This window comes from Haliotis rufescens, unplaced genomic scaffold (assembly GCF_023055435.1).
Source record: "Haliotis rufescens isolate VD_foot unplaced genomic scaffold, xgHalRufe1.0.p SCAF_21, whole genome shotgun sequence".
Classification (NCBI taxonomy): Eukaryota; Metazoa; Mollusca; class Gastropoda; order Lepetellida; family Haliotidae; genus Haliotis; species Haliotis rufescens.
The window spans coordinates 11847838-11865633 of NW_025963902.1; the positions used below are offsets into that span (position 1 = coordinate 11847838).

Sequence of the window (17796 nt, forward strand, 5' to 3'; positions counted from 1 at the left end):
CCCCCCTCCCCGAATATCAAATGGTCAGCCCCTCCCCCTCCCCGAATATCAAATGGTCAGCCCCTCCCCCTCCCCGAATATCAAATAATCAGCCCCTCCCCCTCCCCGAATATCAAATGGTCAGCCCCTCCCCCTCCCCGAATATCAAATAATCAGCCCCTCCCCCTCCCCGAATATCAAATAATCAGCCCCTTCCCCTCCCCGAATATCAAATGGTCAGCCCCTCCCCCTCCCTGAATATCAAATGGTCAGCCCCCGAGGTGAGAGAGGGTTGGGATGGGTTTAACACACAGTGGACTTAATTCAGTGGGTCAATATAATTTGGGAGGAAATCCCAAACCCACGTAGTGCTGACAGATCAAAGTCCGAGAAAATCGGGAATTACAAACCACTGTCAGCAGATCCTGCTACAGGTAATGCTCAGGCGACTCCAAACACGCTGCAAAAGGCACTCTTGGATGTCTTGCTTCACATTTATAACCATGTTTGGGACAGAACCCAGACCTGCTTGTCAAGCAACCACACAAACCAATAGGCTATCTTTACCTCACTTAATTACTAGCAAATAATAATAATTATAATAATTATAAGAAGAAGAAGAAGAAGAAAAAGAAGAAGAAGAAGAAGAAGAATTTTTCGAGATTGGGATGGAAAGAGCTCTTTTATGAGCTTGCTGATATAGTCGATTGCTAGTCCATGGCCTGAACAAACATGTTTGTCTGTGTATCGTCTGTGCACTGACAAACACACCCAGCTGAGCAGTCAAACATCTAACAGGGAGACACTACGGTGACTTCCAGAGTAAGTGAGTGGAATTTTATATAGTGCTCTGCTTTTAACAGTATTCCAGTTATATCACAGCGTGTCAGCTTAATGTGGGAGGAAAGCCCTAAGTGATGCAGGTCTCAGACGGTTACCACTCGGTGAAACCCACGAGCACAGGTATGGTGCTGACAAACCTAGAAACATAATCAGGGCGAACCGGGATTCAAACCCACAATCATAGATTTCTGGCATGACCAAAGGATGCAACTCTGCACAGCGAATCGCAGGGCGCCTAAGATGACTAGGCCAACCGTGACCCCCTATTTCACACTGACACGACATCACAATCAAATGACATCACTAATCTATCTGCCACTGAAGCTCATTTAAATAGCTGCTTATCACTGGTTATTACTGGTTATTACTGTTTACAAACTGAAAAAGTTGGAAGAATGATTTATGATGATAAACAGAATCTCACCCATGTCTTTGAAAACAAATATATCAACACATATTGATAAACCTTTCAAACTCATCGGCAAGCCCTGACCTAGAACCTTTAATCGACCTGTGTAGTATTCATTCTCAAAATAACCTGGACAAACAAAGATGTCATCACGAAAGCAGGGTTTCACTGAACATTACCATAAATATCTGTATCCTGAAAAAAAGACGCCACAGTGCATTATGCATACATCTGCCTGAAAAAAAAACCTCATTCCACTTAAAAATTGTCTGAAATCATAAATTTAATTTCAAAATAAACGGTCCTTACCTCATCCCGGTCTGAATCTGATGTAACTGACGACTGCTTATCCAACGTTTTGTTCAATGACATTGTACTTGACATGTTGTCCTCAATATTCACAAGTGATCGTCTTGATGATGACTTCTCTGACACAACGGAAACACTTTCATCATCTGAAAACATACTTTCACTCAGCGCTATCTCAGCCCTTTTTAACTTTTTCAAATTCCCAAGCGCTAATTTTTTCGATTCTGAAATAATTCTGCGTAGTTCTGTGTCATAATCCTCCTTCATCTTACCAAACTCTTTTTCCTTCCTGGTCTGATCTTCACACTTTTCTTTATATTTCGACTCCCAAGAAGCATTTTCGTCTTTCAATTTCTGAATTTCTTCTTCCATTCGACGTAACAGATCCATATCCCGTGGCAACTTTACAACTTTTGTTGGTGTCTTGTTCATTTCAGTTTTAGCATTGTCAGTTTCACTCTTGTCGCTTGTCAATTTCGTCTTCAGGTTCTTAACCTCCTCTTCTTTGTATTTGAGAACCTGCTGTAGTTCCTGGTCCTTTTCCTTCAATAGCTGTTCCCTCAGTTGCCCCATTTCTTTCTTTTTTTCATCCTTAAGCTTTGATTCGAGCATGTCCAGTTCGTATCTCCTGTCCTCTTTGTACGTCTCTCGTAACGTGCGTATTTCACGACTCTTTTCTTTGTAAACTTGTCGATTTCGAGCCTTTTCCATGTCCAGCTCGCTTCGTAACCTGGCAACTTTCCGCCGGTATTCCTCAACCTGGGTTTGTCTCCGAGTGTGGTGTCTTGGACCCTCGGACTTGGCGCTGGCCGGACTTGACGCTCGGCTTGGACTCAGGTCGCTGAAATCCAGCTCGTACTCATCTCGGAGACTATGACGACTGTTGGTGAAGTATCGTCTTTGAAGTGCACCATTCATTGCGATAGTTGTCTATTTCACCTTTTGTGCTTCTTAAAACAGTGCATGGAATGAAATATCTATTTCAACCAAGAGCTTCAGAACATGGCCCTGTCAAAAAATACATTAGTCAAATCTGTCTTTGACAATGATAACTGTTCATTTCACAGATGTAGATATTGTGGAGATATCAGAGACGTAAATCACATTCTGTAATACACCAAAATGTAAACAAAATACTTCCTCTCTTCACCAATATGTATTTCACATGGTATATTGATTCCATATAAATCCATAATCCAGTCATGAAATCCAAAAATATCTTAATCCATCCAGATTTAATCCCTGATCAAATAACTTCCACGCACTGTTGACCAGACATTCTTAAAGCATGCCTTTTAGGATTAATCCCTCTTGAGATCTGAATGGGTCTCTGCAATCCTTATCAAAGGAAAATAGGGTAATTGACAGCACTCCTTGTCACAAATACTACAACATGTCACCTACCATGAAATATACGTGCAATATACAATTCAGCCTGCTCGCTTGTTTCAATTTCTGACGGTTAACAGTGACAAAGTTGAAAGGAAAATACCATGCAAACAGTCACTGTCTCGCTGAGCTTGAAGAAACAACCTCAATCCTTTGAGACAAAGGGAGATCTCTCGACAAACATTCAGTTTTGAGAAATTTACTCTCTTGGCTTTTGAGAGATTGAAATATATTTCCTTGCATATCTCGCCCTGACTTATTTCTGACTCATGAAAGATAGCTATTCATTGTATTCATCATAAATATTTTAAGTGCTGTTTAAAATTCCTTTCATCTGTTAGATATGTTATATATGTTATATATAATAAAATGTGGCCTGAGTTAATACCTGTGCATATATATAAGCTTTCCATTCGATTGTTGATAAGGCTAGTTTTGTATATAATATCAAATTTCGCAGTGGTATAATGATTATTATACTTGTAATTTGTATAATGTTTTAAGTGTGTAACATTTTTAATAAACTGTGTTTTAATTCTTTCAAGAAATGCAATATTGTATCAGTACTGTATCAATACTGTTCCAACTTCAATAAATATTAATCTGGTCATAACTTGCTGTCTTACATGACATTCAAAGGAATTATCACACTCCTTGTTCAAATATTTAATAAATACTTACTATAAAGCACAACAATATTATCCTGGAAGACAAAGTCAACGTCACACACAACACATGGAAGACTTTGCAATAAGCTGTTTGTATCCTAAAATCACATCACCCTCTTTATAGCAGCTTTCGGTTCGTCACGTCATATTACCGTTACGCTTTGTCAATCACTGGTTGATATTTACACAGGGCGCGGTATAACGGGGGTCGTTGGGAAGTACACATGTGTAAACTCTTCGGCGTCTCCACTGAAATGAATCACCATGGCAGCGAGTACCTGTCCGTCAATTCTCAATGAAACTCGCATGTTTCGCAACTCACATTCCTTGAACAATATATGAAAGAATATTCCACTTCACAACACAAATTCGCTTACATACATATTCCCGCGACTGACAGACACTCACGTAGACATGTATATTTAGACGTCAATTTCATCAGCAGGTTCTGTGTGTGAAATGTACATGACACACACACCGTTACTTGTCTGTCCCATGGGATAAACCGTCCCCATTGCAGACGGCATGACCATGCCTTTGACGTCCGGTAAGGCACCAGCAATATAAGCCTAGCGCTTCTTGCAAACATGTACTGGCAGGCTTTGCATTAGCGCCTGAGTACCCACAACCTCCTATCAGCTGTCACCCAGCACGCGCTGCACGCGAAATGCGGGCAGAAATATGCACCACGTGCTTGTCAAACTGAAATGTTTATTCCACGGTGACAGTGCCTATGCCCCCACGCTTTGCACAGACCGAAACCACCTTTTAGTTGTTCTTCTCGAAATTTGTGGTCTACACTGAAATATCTTGCGGTAATTGGGACCCCGCCAGATAACTTGAACGTTGTTGTGCTTGGAAATCGCGTGTCACGTGACAGTAACGCTTCCGCCAGCCATGTCAAGCTCACCTGCATATAGCTTCGATCACTGGTGAATATTGAATAATGTGCATGGCGTGTGGAAACCACAACTTTGCCTGGATTTTTATGCAATCCGTCCATGTAATCCAATTAGGTATTTGAAGTGTGGGATAGTGAACTTGTGGAAAGGTTATCGTGAATGTTCGATGCCTTTCAACAGGGTCCAATTTATGAGCTGATACGTTTATACTTAATTAATAAATGGAAACAACGTGGATTAGATTTGATCAGCTGAGCCAACAAAATGATTCGTTAAAACTCGGAGTTGCTCGGAAATGGGACGATATATTCGGATGATTCGAAGGCTATACACAGGCTTTGGTCTATTTGGTCCCGAATGTTTGCTTTAAGTAAATTAAAATGTTTGTTGTTTAACGCTGCGCTGAGCAATCGTCCTGCTATATGACGGCGGCCTGAAAATAATTGACTCTGGACCAAACAAACCAATGATTAATATTATGAACAACGATCCGAGCCTACGGCTACAATGGAACGCAATCAGCCACGTTATCGAGCCGGATTTATTATACAATTACACAAACGCGATATTCCAGCTGTGGGATGGGGGCTGTAAATGATCGAGTCTGGACCAGATAAACCAGTGATTGATCTAGACAATATTAAGGTCCAACGCCGTAGGAGTACCAAAACACACTACCTGTGAAGATCAGGTTAGAATGGGCCTTCAGCAACCCATGCTTGCCGCAAAAAGCGACTATGGTTGTCGTAAGAAGCGACTAACGGGATCGGGTGGTCAGGCTCGCTGACTTCGTTGACGCAAGTCATCGTATCTCAGATCGATGTCAGTCACTGGATTGTCTGGTCCAGACCGCCGTCATATAGCTGGAATATTGCTGAGTGCGGCGTTTAATAAAAACCAACGACAACCCAACTGAGTAGATCGATACTCTAAATGTCAATCACTGGATTGTCTGTTCCAGGCTCGATCAATTACAGATTGTCTTCTAGCTGGAATATTGATGAGTGCGGCGTTAAACAACAAACAAAACGAAACACAATTAGACAAGTCAGCGACACACTCTTTTGCACACACAGACACACGTCGCTACATAAGTGAGTGAGTGAGTTGGGTTTAACACCGCTTTTAACAGTAATCCAGTTATATCACGGCGTGTCAGCTTAATGTGGGAGGAAAGCCTGAAGTGATGCAGGTCTCAGACGTTTACCACTTCGGAGAAACCCACGAGCACGGGTATGGTACTCGGGGCGAACCGGGATTCGAACCCAAGGGACGCAACTGTGCACAGCGAATCGCGAATCGCGGCGCCGTGCCCCCCGATACATAAGTGCAATAATCTTGAACGGAACGTTAATGCCCATTTCATACGTCATCAAGCTATGTAAATCAGTGGGTTTTAACGCCGCTTTGAACAGTATTCCAATCAGTTTTTCCCCGTCTTGTCAGCTTGATGTGATTTGTTTGTTTGTTTGTTGTTTAATGCCACACTCAGCAATATTCCAGCTATATGACGGCGGTCTGTAAATAACCGAGTCTGCACCAGACAATCCAGTGACTGACGTCATGAGCATCGATCCACGCAATTGGGATCGATGACATGCATCAACCAAGTCAGCGAGCATGACCACCCGATCCCGGCTTGATGTGGGAGGAAAGTCCGAAGTCAGGCAGGCCTTACACGTTTACCTATTTTGTGAAACACAAGTGCATGGGTATTTTGCAGTCATAGGTGAATGAGGCCCTCGCTGTTTTCAACAGTATTTCGGTCATAGCTTCAGAACGGAGGTTCAGGCAGATCTGGTAAAATTCACCACAAACTTAGGATCTCCATCCCGGATTTGAACGCGTCGTTTGAAACAACCCAAATTTCTCATAAACAAAAAATAGGAGTGTCAGGTAATTCGTTTCATTACCCATAGGGTTAGAAATAACCGAGTTGTTAAAAATCGCATGTGCACTTGTGCAAATATCACTTCTCGCGCACCAGTGGAATGTTTCCGTCATCCGGACGTCATTGTTGACGTCATTTGAATATTATTGTGACGCAAGGTCGGAATGACGTCACCCTAGAACTAAATTCATAGCTGAAGATTGTTGACGGACTCGACAGATTGTGGTTTTCCAGGACGCCGGTGGTGATCATTTTCTTCTGAAGGGGAGCTCAAAAGAATTAAGAAACAGTGGGTGGTTATGAGGAAATTATGACACACACTTGTCTGTCACACTGATTTTACGAAACTCGTGTAAGAATTTATGTATTACAATCGCTTTCGCTCGGGGAATGCAAGAATCTGACACTCGTTTCATAAAATTAGTTTGAAACACACGCTCGTATTGTAATCTCTACATATTGATCTCAGTTACTTGGTTTACTGGGACACACGTGGATCAGTCGTCTTATGCGCCGTCAGGAGTTGCGTCCCTTTGTAAATCCTAGACCATCTCTGATCATCCTGACAAGCAGGGATACAGCTGAAAGACTGTCCAAGGCGGCATCGCATTTCATGGCATCTCACACAGCGTGTTTTACCAGCGCTGTAACAGTCTTTGCATGGTTTTAAACTGTGACAAGTGAGTAAGTTATTTGTTTGTTTGGTTAACACCGAACTCGGCAATATTCGAGCTTTATGACGGAAATGTGTCAATAATCTAGTCTCGACCAGACAAACGGGTGATTGACACCACGAACATTGATCCACGCAATTGGCATACAATGACATTCACTCAACCAATTCACCAAGCAGTGGTTTTTTTATTCCAGCGACCAGAAAATTTTAAAATGTTAACAATCAGAACTCATTTAGTATTGCTATTAATAAACATAAATTAGTTAAAATACTATAATAAAAAAACCCATTTATTTAAATTTTCGCTCTCTACCTACTTAATATCAAAACAAATGTTTTATTTCATTTTCTCGACCTACCGACCTGAAATTTTGGGCCCCAAATCCAGCATACACCACACACAGCATACACCAATTAAAATATGAAAACTTGGCCTTAGTATACCTGACTGCTAATAAAAAGTCCGAATTCATAAATGTTTAGTTCGCTGCAAACTGTTTGTTTCTTTGTTTTACGCCGCACTCCGCAATATTCCAGCTATACTGAACCGCAAAAGAAAGGTTACCATGGATAGATATATGAGAAACCTTATTTGTCCAAACACTGTAAATATACTTCGAGACATTAAAAAGAAGATACTTGGCAAAACAGATCATCAAGGTTGAAATTAAAGTGTCAAATGTTCTTAACGTGAAAAACAAGTCTCTCAGAAAATGGCATCACAAGTCAGTATCTCGTGTGTCCGCCATGCGCATTGATGATTGCCGTGCAACGTCGATACATGGAATGGATGAGGCGGTTGATGAAGGCCGTAGGCACTTGAGCCCACATTCTAAGAAACGCCTGACGCAGTTCAGCTGCAGTTGTCGGCCTTGGTCGGACGTCATTCAGCCGTCCTTGAATCTTGTCCCGTTGGTGCTCAATGGGATTTAAATCGGAACTGGGGGCAGGCCACTGCATGGTTCTGATGCCATTCTGCTGGAAGAAGTCTCTTGTTGCTCTCGCAATGTGGGAACCGGCGTTATCATGCTGAAACTCGTGGTTGCGGCGACGTGCCAGATGAGGTATGGCGTGTGGTCTCAAGACTTGATCAATGTACCGAGCTGCTGTGACACCATTGCCTCTCCCTGGACCGATGTTCTGGAAGACCACAGGGCCGACCACACCATGATGCTCGGACTACCCCACGAGTCTCTCTCAACAACACAAGCATCCGAATAACGTTCCCCACGGCGTCGCCAGACTCTCTCTCAGCCATCTGCTGTTGAGATACAGTAACGGCTCTCGTCTGAGAAAAGGACTCTTCTCCACTGCTTGTGGCGCCAATGCTTGTGCTGTGTTGCCCACTGAAGATGACGTGGTGCCAGAATGGGTCCTCGGTGTGGCCTGTGACAGTGGAGGTGTCTGCTCATCAATTGTCGACGCACAGTGTCCGCACTTATGTGTCGCTGGTGTGTCCCCATGGTCTGTCGAGCAGTTTCCGCAGCAGTAACAAAGCGATCTTGAAGATGCTGTCGCACAATCTGACGATACTGACATCGGATGGTGACCCTTGGTCTTCCACTACGTGGTCGGTCATCTGTAGTGTTGGTGGTCTGGTACCGTTGCTGGAGCCTGTATATGGTCCTTACGTGGACTTGAAATGCATTGGCTACTTGTCCTGCTTGCAATCGTCCAAGGGCTTGGCGTCGCTGATTTCTTGTCAATCTTGGCATGTGGTAGCAATTCAATAACGAATGAATGTTATCCGATCTGGGTGGATTTTTATAGGGCAAGAAATGGGGGAACGCATGTGCATTTCAATTTGCACGGAACTCACGTGCATCGGGTTACCATGGCCGTTGACGTGATGCGTTTGGGCGGTCGGTTTTATTGTCTTAATGTTAAATTTTAGAAACTTTGACAAAAAATACCAAGATATTTAAATGACAACTTTTTATGCAATGTTACTTGGGGTGACGTTTCTTTTGCGGTCAGTATATATAACGGCGGTCTGTAAATAATCGAGTCTGACATGCATCAACCAAGTCAGCGAGCCTGACCACCCGATCCCGTTAGTCACCTCTTACGGCAAGCGCAGTCGCCTTTTACGGCAAGCATGGGTTGCTGAAGACCTATTCTACCCCGGATCTTCACGGGTCTTGCTTCAAAGAGAAGGGTGCGTTCCCGTTGCACCACCCTGGATCTCCTCATGGGGAGGACACCAGTCCAAGTTGTGCTTCGAGATCGCTTATAACAGAAAATATCGGCAGGAAAAGATGGACCACTTTGCTGTATTTCATTCAATATGTATTAGGGTTAAGTGAATAACGATACTACCTGATGATGGCATTCTGATCACGTCCAATGAATATCATGTCTTTCACAAATCTGTTGCAATCCTAACATCACATTTTTGCGGCTATATATTCTAAGGCCAGTGAAGACGCCGGGATAGAATAGGTCTTCGCAACCCATACCTGCCGTAAAAGGTGACTATGCATGTCATCGATCCCAATTGCGTGGATCGATGCTGATGATATTTATTACTGGATTGTCTGGTCCAGACTCGATTTTTTACAGACCGCCGTCATATAGCTGGAATATTGCTGAGTGCGGCGTTAAACAACCAACCAACCAACCAACAATATATTCTTAACTGTCGTTCACACGAAAGCTGAAAATTGGATTTGACCCAAATATTACGAACGTTATCAAACTTTTACTGGGCTGCAAACGTTAGGCTCAAATATAAGACTTTGATACCGTATCAAATGCATCGCCGTCGAATAACCATTTCTGGTTGTTTCATTTAGCCGCCATCAAATGTGGTCGTATACTTTCTTTTGACCGGCAGTTTATATGTGAGTGAGTGAGGTTTTACGCCGCTTTGCGCAATATTCCAGCAATATCACGGCGGGGAACACCAGAAATGGGCTTCACATAGTGTACCAATGTGGGGAATCGAACCCGGGTCTTCGGCGGATGAGCGACCGCTTTAACCACTAGGCTACCCCATACCACCGCCCCACTTTATAGGTGAAAATTGAATGTTATTCATAGTCCCGAGGTGAACCATTTAGAACCTTTTAAATGTTCTCCATATGTCCTTAATATATAAAGTTTTAACCATTTTGATAATTCCTTTCAGTCAATTAGATTAGATCTTTTGTTTGTTGTTTAACTTCCGCCATGTGTACTACTCAGTAGAAGTTAAAGAACACCCGATTCTTTCATAATTGTTTTATTTGTTTGTTTGTTTGTTTGTTGTTTAACACCGCACTCAGAAATACCCCAGTTATATGACGGTGGTCTGTAAATAATCGAGTCTGGACCAGACAATCCGGTGATTGATATCACTAGCATCGCTCTATTCGCAATTGGGGTATGATGACATGCATCAACCAAGTCAGCGAGTCTGACCACCCGATCCCGTTAGTCGCCTTTTACGACAAGCATAGTCGCCTTTTACGACAAGCATGGGTTGCTGAAGACCTATTCTATCCCGGATCTTCACGGGTCTCTTTCATAATACTGTAGTTAATCTATTTATAGTAATATGCCAGAATCGGATGTTCCTTTATTTCTTTTGAGTAGCATATATGACGGCGGGCCGTTACAGAGTAAACAGTCTCATTAATATCTGATCTTTTATATTCCGATGCGAATACCAAGTATGTTTGTTGAAATAATTTGAAAATGTACGCTACTGTATCGTTCAGAACAGTGTGCTGTAGATGATAACTGACTTGAAACATTTAGCATTATTACTTTGAAGTAATGGTTATTCCTGGAGAGGTTGTGGTGAATAGACGTTTGAAGGTCTTTGGGGATTTCCTGCTTTGGTATATAGACCTGCATTATGTGTGTTCTAATATTGAAAACTGGACGCGTCCACACGCTCTGCGACAGAATAATGTAAGTTCTATTTCGGACAGCGCGTGTTCTATTGCTGAACGCCTGTGATCTGTTTGAAGACCCAGTGTGTTCTCTCCTGGGTTGGTTGGTTGGTTGGTTGGTTGGTTGTTTAACGCCGCACTCAGCAATATTCCAGCTATATGACGGCGATCTGTAAATAATCGAGTCTGGACCAGACAATCCAGTGATTAATATCATGAGCATCGACCCACGCAATTGGGATCGATGACATGCATCAACCAAGTCAGCGAGCCTGACCACCTGATCCCGTTAGTCGCCTTTTACGACAAGCATGGGTTGCTGAAGACCTATTTCTACCCCGGAATCTTCACGGGTCTATAGAGAAGTATGGACGTTGAGAAGAGATGTTTCCAATGTGTACCGGGGCGGCCGGGTAGCCTAGTGGGTAAAGTGTTCACCCAACAAACAACCAATTTCTCTTTATGTTTCCGTGGTTCGGGTTTCTTTTGGCTGTGAGTATATAATAATAAGCCGCACACTAATTTTATATTCGACAAAACGTATTGCCCTGATAGAACACCGTTGTCCTGGCCCCAGATCCGTACTGAGAAACCTGACGTGACGTCGCATTTATTTGGCGCTACAATTACTGTCACCGACGGGGTATCTTTGGCAATCTCATGAAAACCAGATCTTAGTTGTTGCTTCAGCTAAACAAAGATCTGAAGACATTTTTCAGCAGTATCGAGAACTAAGATATGATTTTAATGCCATTGTATCTGTTGCAATAAGAATCAATCAAAGAATAATTTTGTTTCATATTTAATCCTTACCTTACATTGAGTAACATTTCGGCGATAGAACCATTTGATAATCACATAAGGAGTAAAACTTGGCCCATACGAAACACACAGCAGACGGACGCGTGAAGTTGAGGTGAGTTGAAATGGGGTTTAACGTCGCGATCAACATGATTGCACTTATATAGCGACGTGCAAGTACGTGTGTGTGTTTGTGTGGCTGCTTGTACTAGTCCGGACTGATGCCGATTTATAGTGCTAGCTCACTGAGATACCATGTCGCAGTTTAACATGAATATCCCACTCAGATACAGAAAACTGACTCCGAGCCGACCAGTCCTTGTTTTAGCCCCTTAATGCCGAGCGCCAGACAGGGTAACAACAAGTACCATCTTTTAACGTCTTTTGGTATGACGCGGCCGGGGATCGAACCCCTGGACCTTCCGCTCTCCGGGCGGACACTCTACCACTAGACCACGGAGGCGGTCCCGGGCGCGTGAAGATCCCGTGAAGAATAGGTCTCCAGCAACCCATGCTTGCAAAAGGCGGCTATGCTTGTCGTAAGACTAACGGGATCGGGTGGTCAGGCCCGTTGACTTGGTTGACAAAGAACGTGTAAATTGTATAGTTTTTTGGATTTTACAGGAAAATTGTAGACGGCATGCAGGTTGTTTTTCCAGTACCAGTTTACACTGTAAGAGAGGCCCGTGAAGATCCGGGGTAGAACTGGCCTTCAGCAATCCATGCTTGTCGTAAAAGGCGACTAACGGGATCGGGTGGTCAGGCTCGCTGACTTGGTTGATGCATATCATCGGTCCCAATTGCGTGGATCTATGCTCATGTTGTCAATCACTGTATTGTCTGGTCCAGACTCGATTGTTTACAGACCGCCGTCATATAGCTGGAATATTGCTGTGTGCGGCGTTAAACAAACAAACCAAACCAAAATACACGGTAAGAATGGTATTTTAGGGGCGCTTCGGGAACTGTAATAGTTTGAGGAGGGATGGTTAGGTGGCATTGCTATTTAATCGATTTAGCTTGTAGGATGAAGATATTTTTTAAGAGTACCAACGTTAGGAATATATGAGGCCCTATTATTAAATGATTTGGGAAATGATGAAGAGGTAAACTTTTCAAACCTTTATTTTATTCTATTTTTTGTTCCATTTTCTGTTTTGGTTTTTATTAAATATTTGAAAACCACCGAGTGGTTGTCATCAATCGCCTCGTTACATCAACCTAACGGGAGGAGGTTTTTGTTTGTTTGTTGTTTAAAGCCGCACTCAGCAATATTCCAGCTATATGACGGCGGTCTGTAAATAATCGAGTCTGGACCAGACAATCCAGTGATTGACATCATGAACATCAATCTACGCATTGGGAATACGATGACATGCATAAACAAAGTCAGCGAGCCTGACCACCCGATCCCGTTAGTTGCCTCTTACGTTGGACACCTTGTACAGCAAGCACAGGTTGCTGAAGACCTATTCTACCCGGATCTTCACGACGAAGTACAGATGTCATTTCTGTTGTCAATATCAGCTGGCAGTTGAAGAAATGGCACACAACACAAAGCACGGCATCTGGTCATCCCGAAGTCCTACTTGTACATATGTCCTTGAAACTCGAAAATAGATTGTTCTCTAGGACGAACATGGTATTGATTCGAATAATATGCTCCGTGATATAGATCGCAACAATGAATTAGTAGGGTTTTACGCCGCTGTTAGCAATAATATCACGGCGGGGGACACCAGAAATGGGCTTCACACATTGTACCCATGTCGGGAATCGAACCCGGGTCTTCGGCGTGACGAGCGAACGCTTTAACCACTAGGCTACCTGACCGCCCTATCCGAATTTGCCAATTGTGCCAATTTTCCATTTATATAGCATAAAGTGCCTGAACGTGAGTAGGTAACTGTCTGTACTAGCCAGCACTGATGCCGGTTTAATATCGCTAGTCCACTGAGATACAATGCTGTTGTTGTAACTTCAATACCCCACCAAGACACAGTATACTGACTCCGAGCCGAACAGTCCTTGTTTTAGGCCCTTTATGCCGAGACTCGTGAAGATTCCGGGGTAGAATAGGTCTTCAGCAACCCATACTTGCCGTAAAAGGCGACTATGCTTGTCGTAAAAGGCGACTAACAGGATCGGGTGGTCAGGCTGGCCGACTTGGTTGATACATGTCATCGATCCCAATTGCGTGGATCGATGCTCATGATGTCAATCACTGGATTGTCTGGTCCAGACTCGATTATTTTACAGATAAATAGCTGGAATATTGCTGAGTGCGGCGTTAAAAAATAAACCAAACAAAACAAACCCTTAATGCCGAGCACCAGGTAACAACAAGTACCATATGTGGTATGACACGTCCGAACAACCGATCTACCACTTTCCGGCAGACACTCTGTCGACTACACTATAGAGGCGGTCTTCGAAGGATGCTGTCAGTGTCATACAAAGCTCGGGTGAACAATAACATGAATTAACAGCAGATTTGATCAGGAGTGAAAAAATGTTAATATTCATTTAGATAAATCTTTGGATTACCCTGGAGCATAAAAATGCATAATGTTTGCTGTATGGAATCGTCACGTGGTACTAAGGCAGTGTCGGGAGAAAGATCATCACTTGATACGTAGGCAGTGTCGAGATCATCACTTGATACGTAGGCAGTGTCCAGATCATCACTTGATACGTAGGCAGTGTCAGGATCATCACTTGATACGTAGGCAGTGTCCAGATCATCACTTGATACGTAGGCAGTGTCGAGATCATCAATTGATACGGAGGCAGTGTCCAGATCCTCACTTGATACGTAGGCAGTGTCCAGATCATCACTTGATACGTAGGCAGTGTCGAGATCATCACTTGATACATTGACAGTGTCGAGATCATCACTTGATACGTAGGCAGTGTCGAGATCATCACTTGATACGTAGGCAGTGTCCAGATCATCACTTGATACGTAGGCAGTGTCAGGATCATCACTTGATACGTAGGCAGTGTCCAGATCATCACTTGATACGTAGGCAGTGTCGAGATCATCAATTGATACGGAGGCAGTGTCCAGATCCTCACTTGATACGTAGGCAGTGTCCAGATCATCACTTGATACGTAGGCAGTGTCCAGATCATCACTTGATACATTGACAGTGTCCAGATCATCACTTGATACGGAGGCAGTGTCCATTTCCTCACTTGATACGGAGGCAGTGTCGAGATCATCACTTGATACATTGACAGTGTCCAGATCATCACTTGATACGTAGGCAGTGTCGAGATCATCAATTGATACGGAGGCAGTGTCGAGATCACCACTTGATACATTGACAGTGTCCAGATCATCACTTGATACGTAGGCAGTGTCCAGATCATCACTTGATACATTGACAGTGTCGAGGTCAGCACTTGTTACATAGACAGTGTCGAGGTCATCACTTGATACATAGACAGTGTCGAGGTCATCACTTGATACATAGACAGTGTCGAGGTCATCACTTGATACATAGTCAGTGTCGAGATCATCACTTGATACATTTTTTAATGATTTTATTTCTCTTTGGAGTACACAAACAATATTTTTACAGAATATAGTTCACGCACAACGTTTCGGGGTATATGCTTACTCGTTCGTGTGATGTCAACTTCTTTGTTATGTGGAACACAACGTTTCGGAGTACATACTACTCCTTCGGGTGATGTCAACTTCTTTATTATGTGGAACACAACGTTTCGGGGTATATGCCTACTCCTTCGTTTGAATATCAACTTCTTTATTATGTGGAACACAATGTTTCGGAGTACATACTACTCCTTCGTGTGATGTCAACTTCTTTATTATGTGGAACACAACGTTTCGGGGTACATGCTACTTCTCGTGTAATGTCAACTTCTTTATTATGAGGAACACAACGTTTCGGGGTACATGCTACTTCTCGTGTGATGTCAACTTCTTTATTATGAGGAACACAACGTTTCGGGGTACATGCTACTTCTCGTGTGATGTCAACTTCTTTATTATGAGGAACACAACGTTTCGGGGTACATGCTACTTCTCGTGTGATGTCAACTTCTTTATTATGAGGAACACAACGTTTCGGGGTACATACTACTCCTTCGTGTGATGTCAACTTCTTTATTATGCATCTTCCCGAGGCAAGTGAGTTAACTGACTATAAAAGTCCAGTGGAAACTGGACTTTCAAAGTCAGTTTACTCTCTTGCCTCGGGAAGATGTTTATTGTGTGGGACACAACGTTTCGGGGTATATGCTTACTCCTTCGTGGATGTCAACTCCTTTTTAGGAGGAACACAACGTTTCGGAGTATACCCCTTCATCGGGTGAATGAATGCTATCAATAAGTGATAATTTAAGTCCTGGCTTCCAGTTGCCTATAACTTCAAGTCTCTGTCAGCTATGTTCAGGCTATGTCCTTAGTGAGTGAGTATGGTTTTACGCCGCTTTTAGCAATATTCAAGCAATATCACGGCGGGGGACACCATGAAAGGGCTTCACACATTGTACCCATGTCGGGAATATGCTCGGTGCCTCATGCTCTCTTCCTGACATTGTCACGTGTTGGTGAATCTGAAATACCGGATCTGTTTAAAGGGATGTAAAATATAACTGACTCACACATACTGTTTGTCCTTTGATGTAACTTTCATACTTGGATTTTTTTTTTTTTATGAAGGTCATTTTGTATGTTTTCATTTCCTTATAATCAGCTGCAGTCGTGTAGGATCACTTATTAAAAGGACAAATACATATTCACACGTGTCACTTGTTATTCATAAAAACTTGTCTGGCTTCTTCTTTTTCTTTTCTTTTTTTTCGGGGTGGGGGGTGGGGGGTGTGTGTGTGTGGGGGTGTGGGTGTGTGTGCAAAACCTCAGGTTAGTAAGACGAAAAAAATTAATTTTAAATTCCAATGGTGAATACAGTCAAGTCTCGTTAATCCGACAGTCGTTAATCCGACACTAATGATGGGAACCGATTAAATCAGTGCTATTTAGACCCGTTAATCCGACAGTCTCGCACCCCGACTCCGACACACCTAATTTGCAACGAATTACCCAATATAGTCATCTGCCCGCGAGTACACAGCCCCGTGTTTTGATGCTAGACGAGTCTGCTGGTAGCTGCATATTACGATGGCTGCAGAGATAAACTTGCTAACAATAAACAATTAACGCTTCAAATAAACATATATAAATATATTTAGATAAACATATATCTTTTGGATTTTCAACAGGTTTTGTTTACAGTATTTAAATTAGTTCTTTATATTGACAAGAACAATTGTCATTTTCAACATTTTAGTTAATTATCGTCGTCGGAATGAAAAAAACCCATTGTTTTTTCTCCTTCTTTTTTTCACATTTCATTTTTAAAAGGGCAGATCGTATCGTGAGCAGGTGATCATTTGCATCTTGTGGCTGCCTCTCAACCAAAGAAATATTTCACGGAATAGAAACTCACTGATCGGGGTTGTCTCATTTATAGACAATTTAATGCTTAAGGGCTCAGTCACACATTCAGGATTTTTACTGCCGTCCTTGATAGGACCATTCCCGATTAAAATTTGTCAAAAGTCTGATCAAGATCCTGTGATTCGTGGCAGGAAATTCACAAACATTTATTTAATCACGACAACAATAAGATATTGTTCAGAAAGCGTCCCGTTTTAGATGTTTCCAGTCGAATTCGTCCCGATTCTCCCGTTCTCATTCCGAATCTGATCCGATTTGTATCCTCCGCATGGTAAAAAAACCCGACCGAATCTGTCCCGACAGCGTCCCGATTCTCCCGAATGCGATCCGACAGAGACAGTGAACCGACAAAGACGATTGCGACATTATTCGTTCAGCACCTGGTATCATGACTATGTCTTAGTGGTTCACGAACACCTGCTTATCATATAGTCGGAATCGTTGAATGGAGTGTGTTTTGGACAGTTTTTTCTTATGAATCAAACACGTGATTGTCAGTAACACCGATTGTGATTTCATGAACCAGAGCAACATTACATGTCATAATCAGCAACATTACA

The 17796-nt window shown here is 42.7% G+C and overlaps 1 protein-coding gene across 9 annotated transcripts in view; it reads right to left on the minus strand.

The window, feature by feature from the left end:
- The window catches only part of LOC124145761 (RIMS-binding protein 2-like), a 322306-nt gene extending 317960 nt beyond the window's left edge, over window positions 1-4346 (minus strand). For 4 of the 9 annotated variants that reach the window (XM_046515665.2, XM_046515672.2, XM_046515670.2 and 1 more), the window contains exon 1: window positions 1541-4344. In XM_046515665.2, the coding sequence (XP_046371621.2) occupies window positions 1541-2458 (918 nt within the window). In that variant the 5' untranslated portion in view covers window positions 2459-4344. Of the gene's footprint in view, window positions 1-1540 lie in introns of all 9 variants that reach the window. The other 5 variants (XM_046515668.2, XM_046515666.2, XM_046515671.2 and 2 more) reach the window with 3 other exon arrangements.
- Window positions 4347-17796: the final 13450 nt, after the last annotated feature.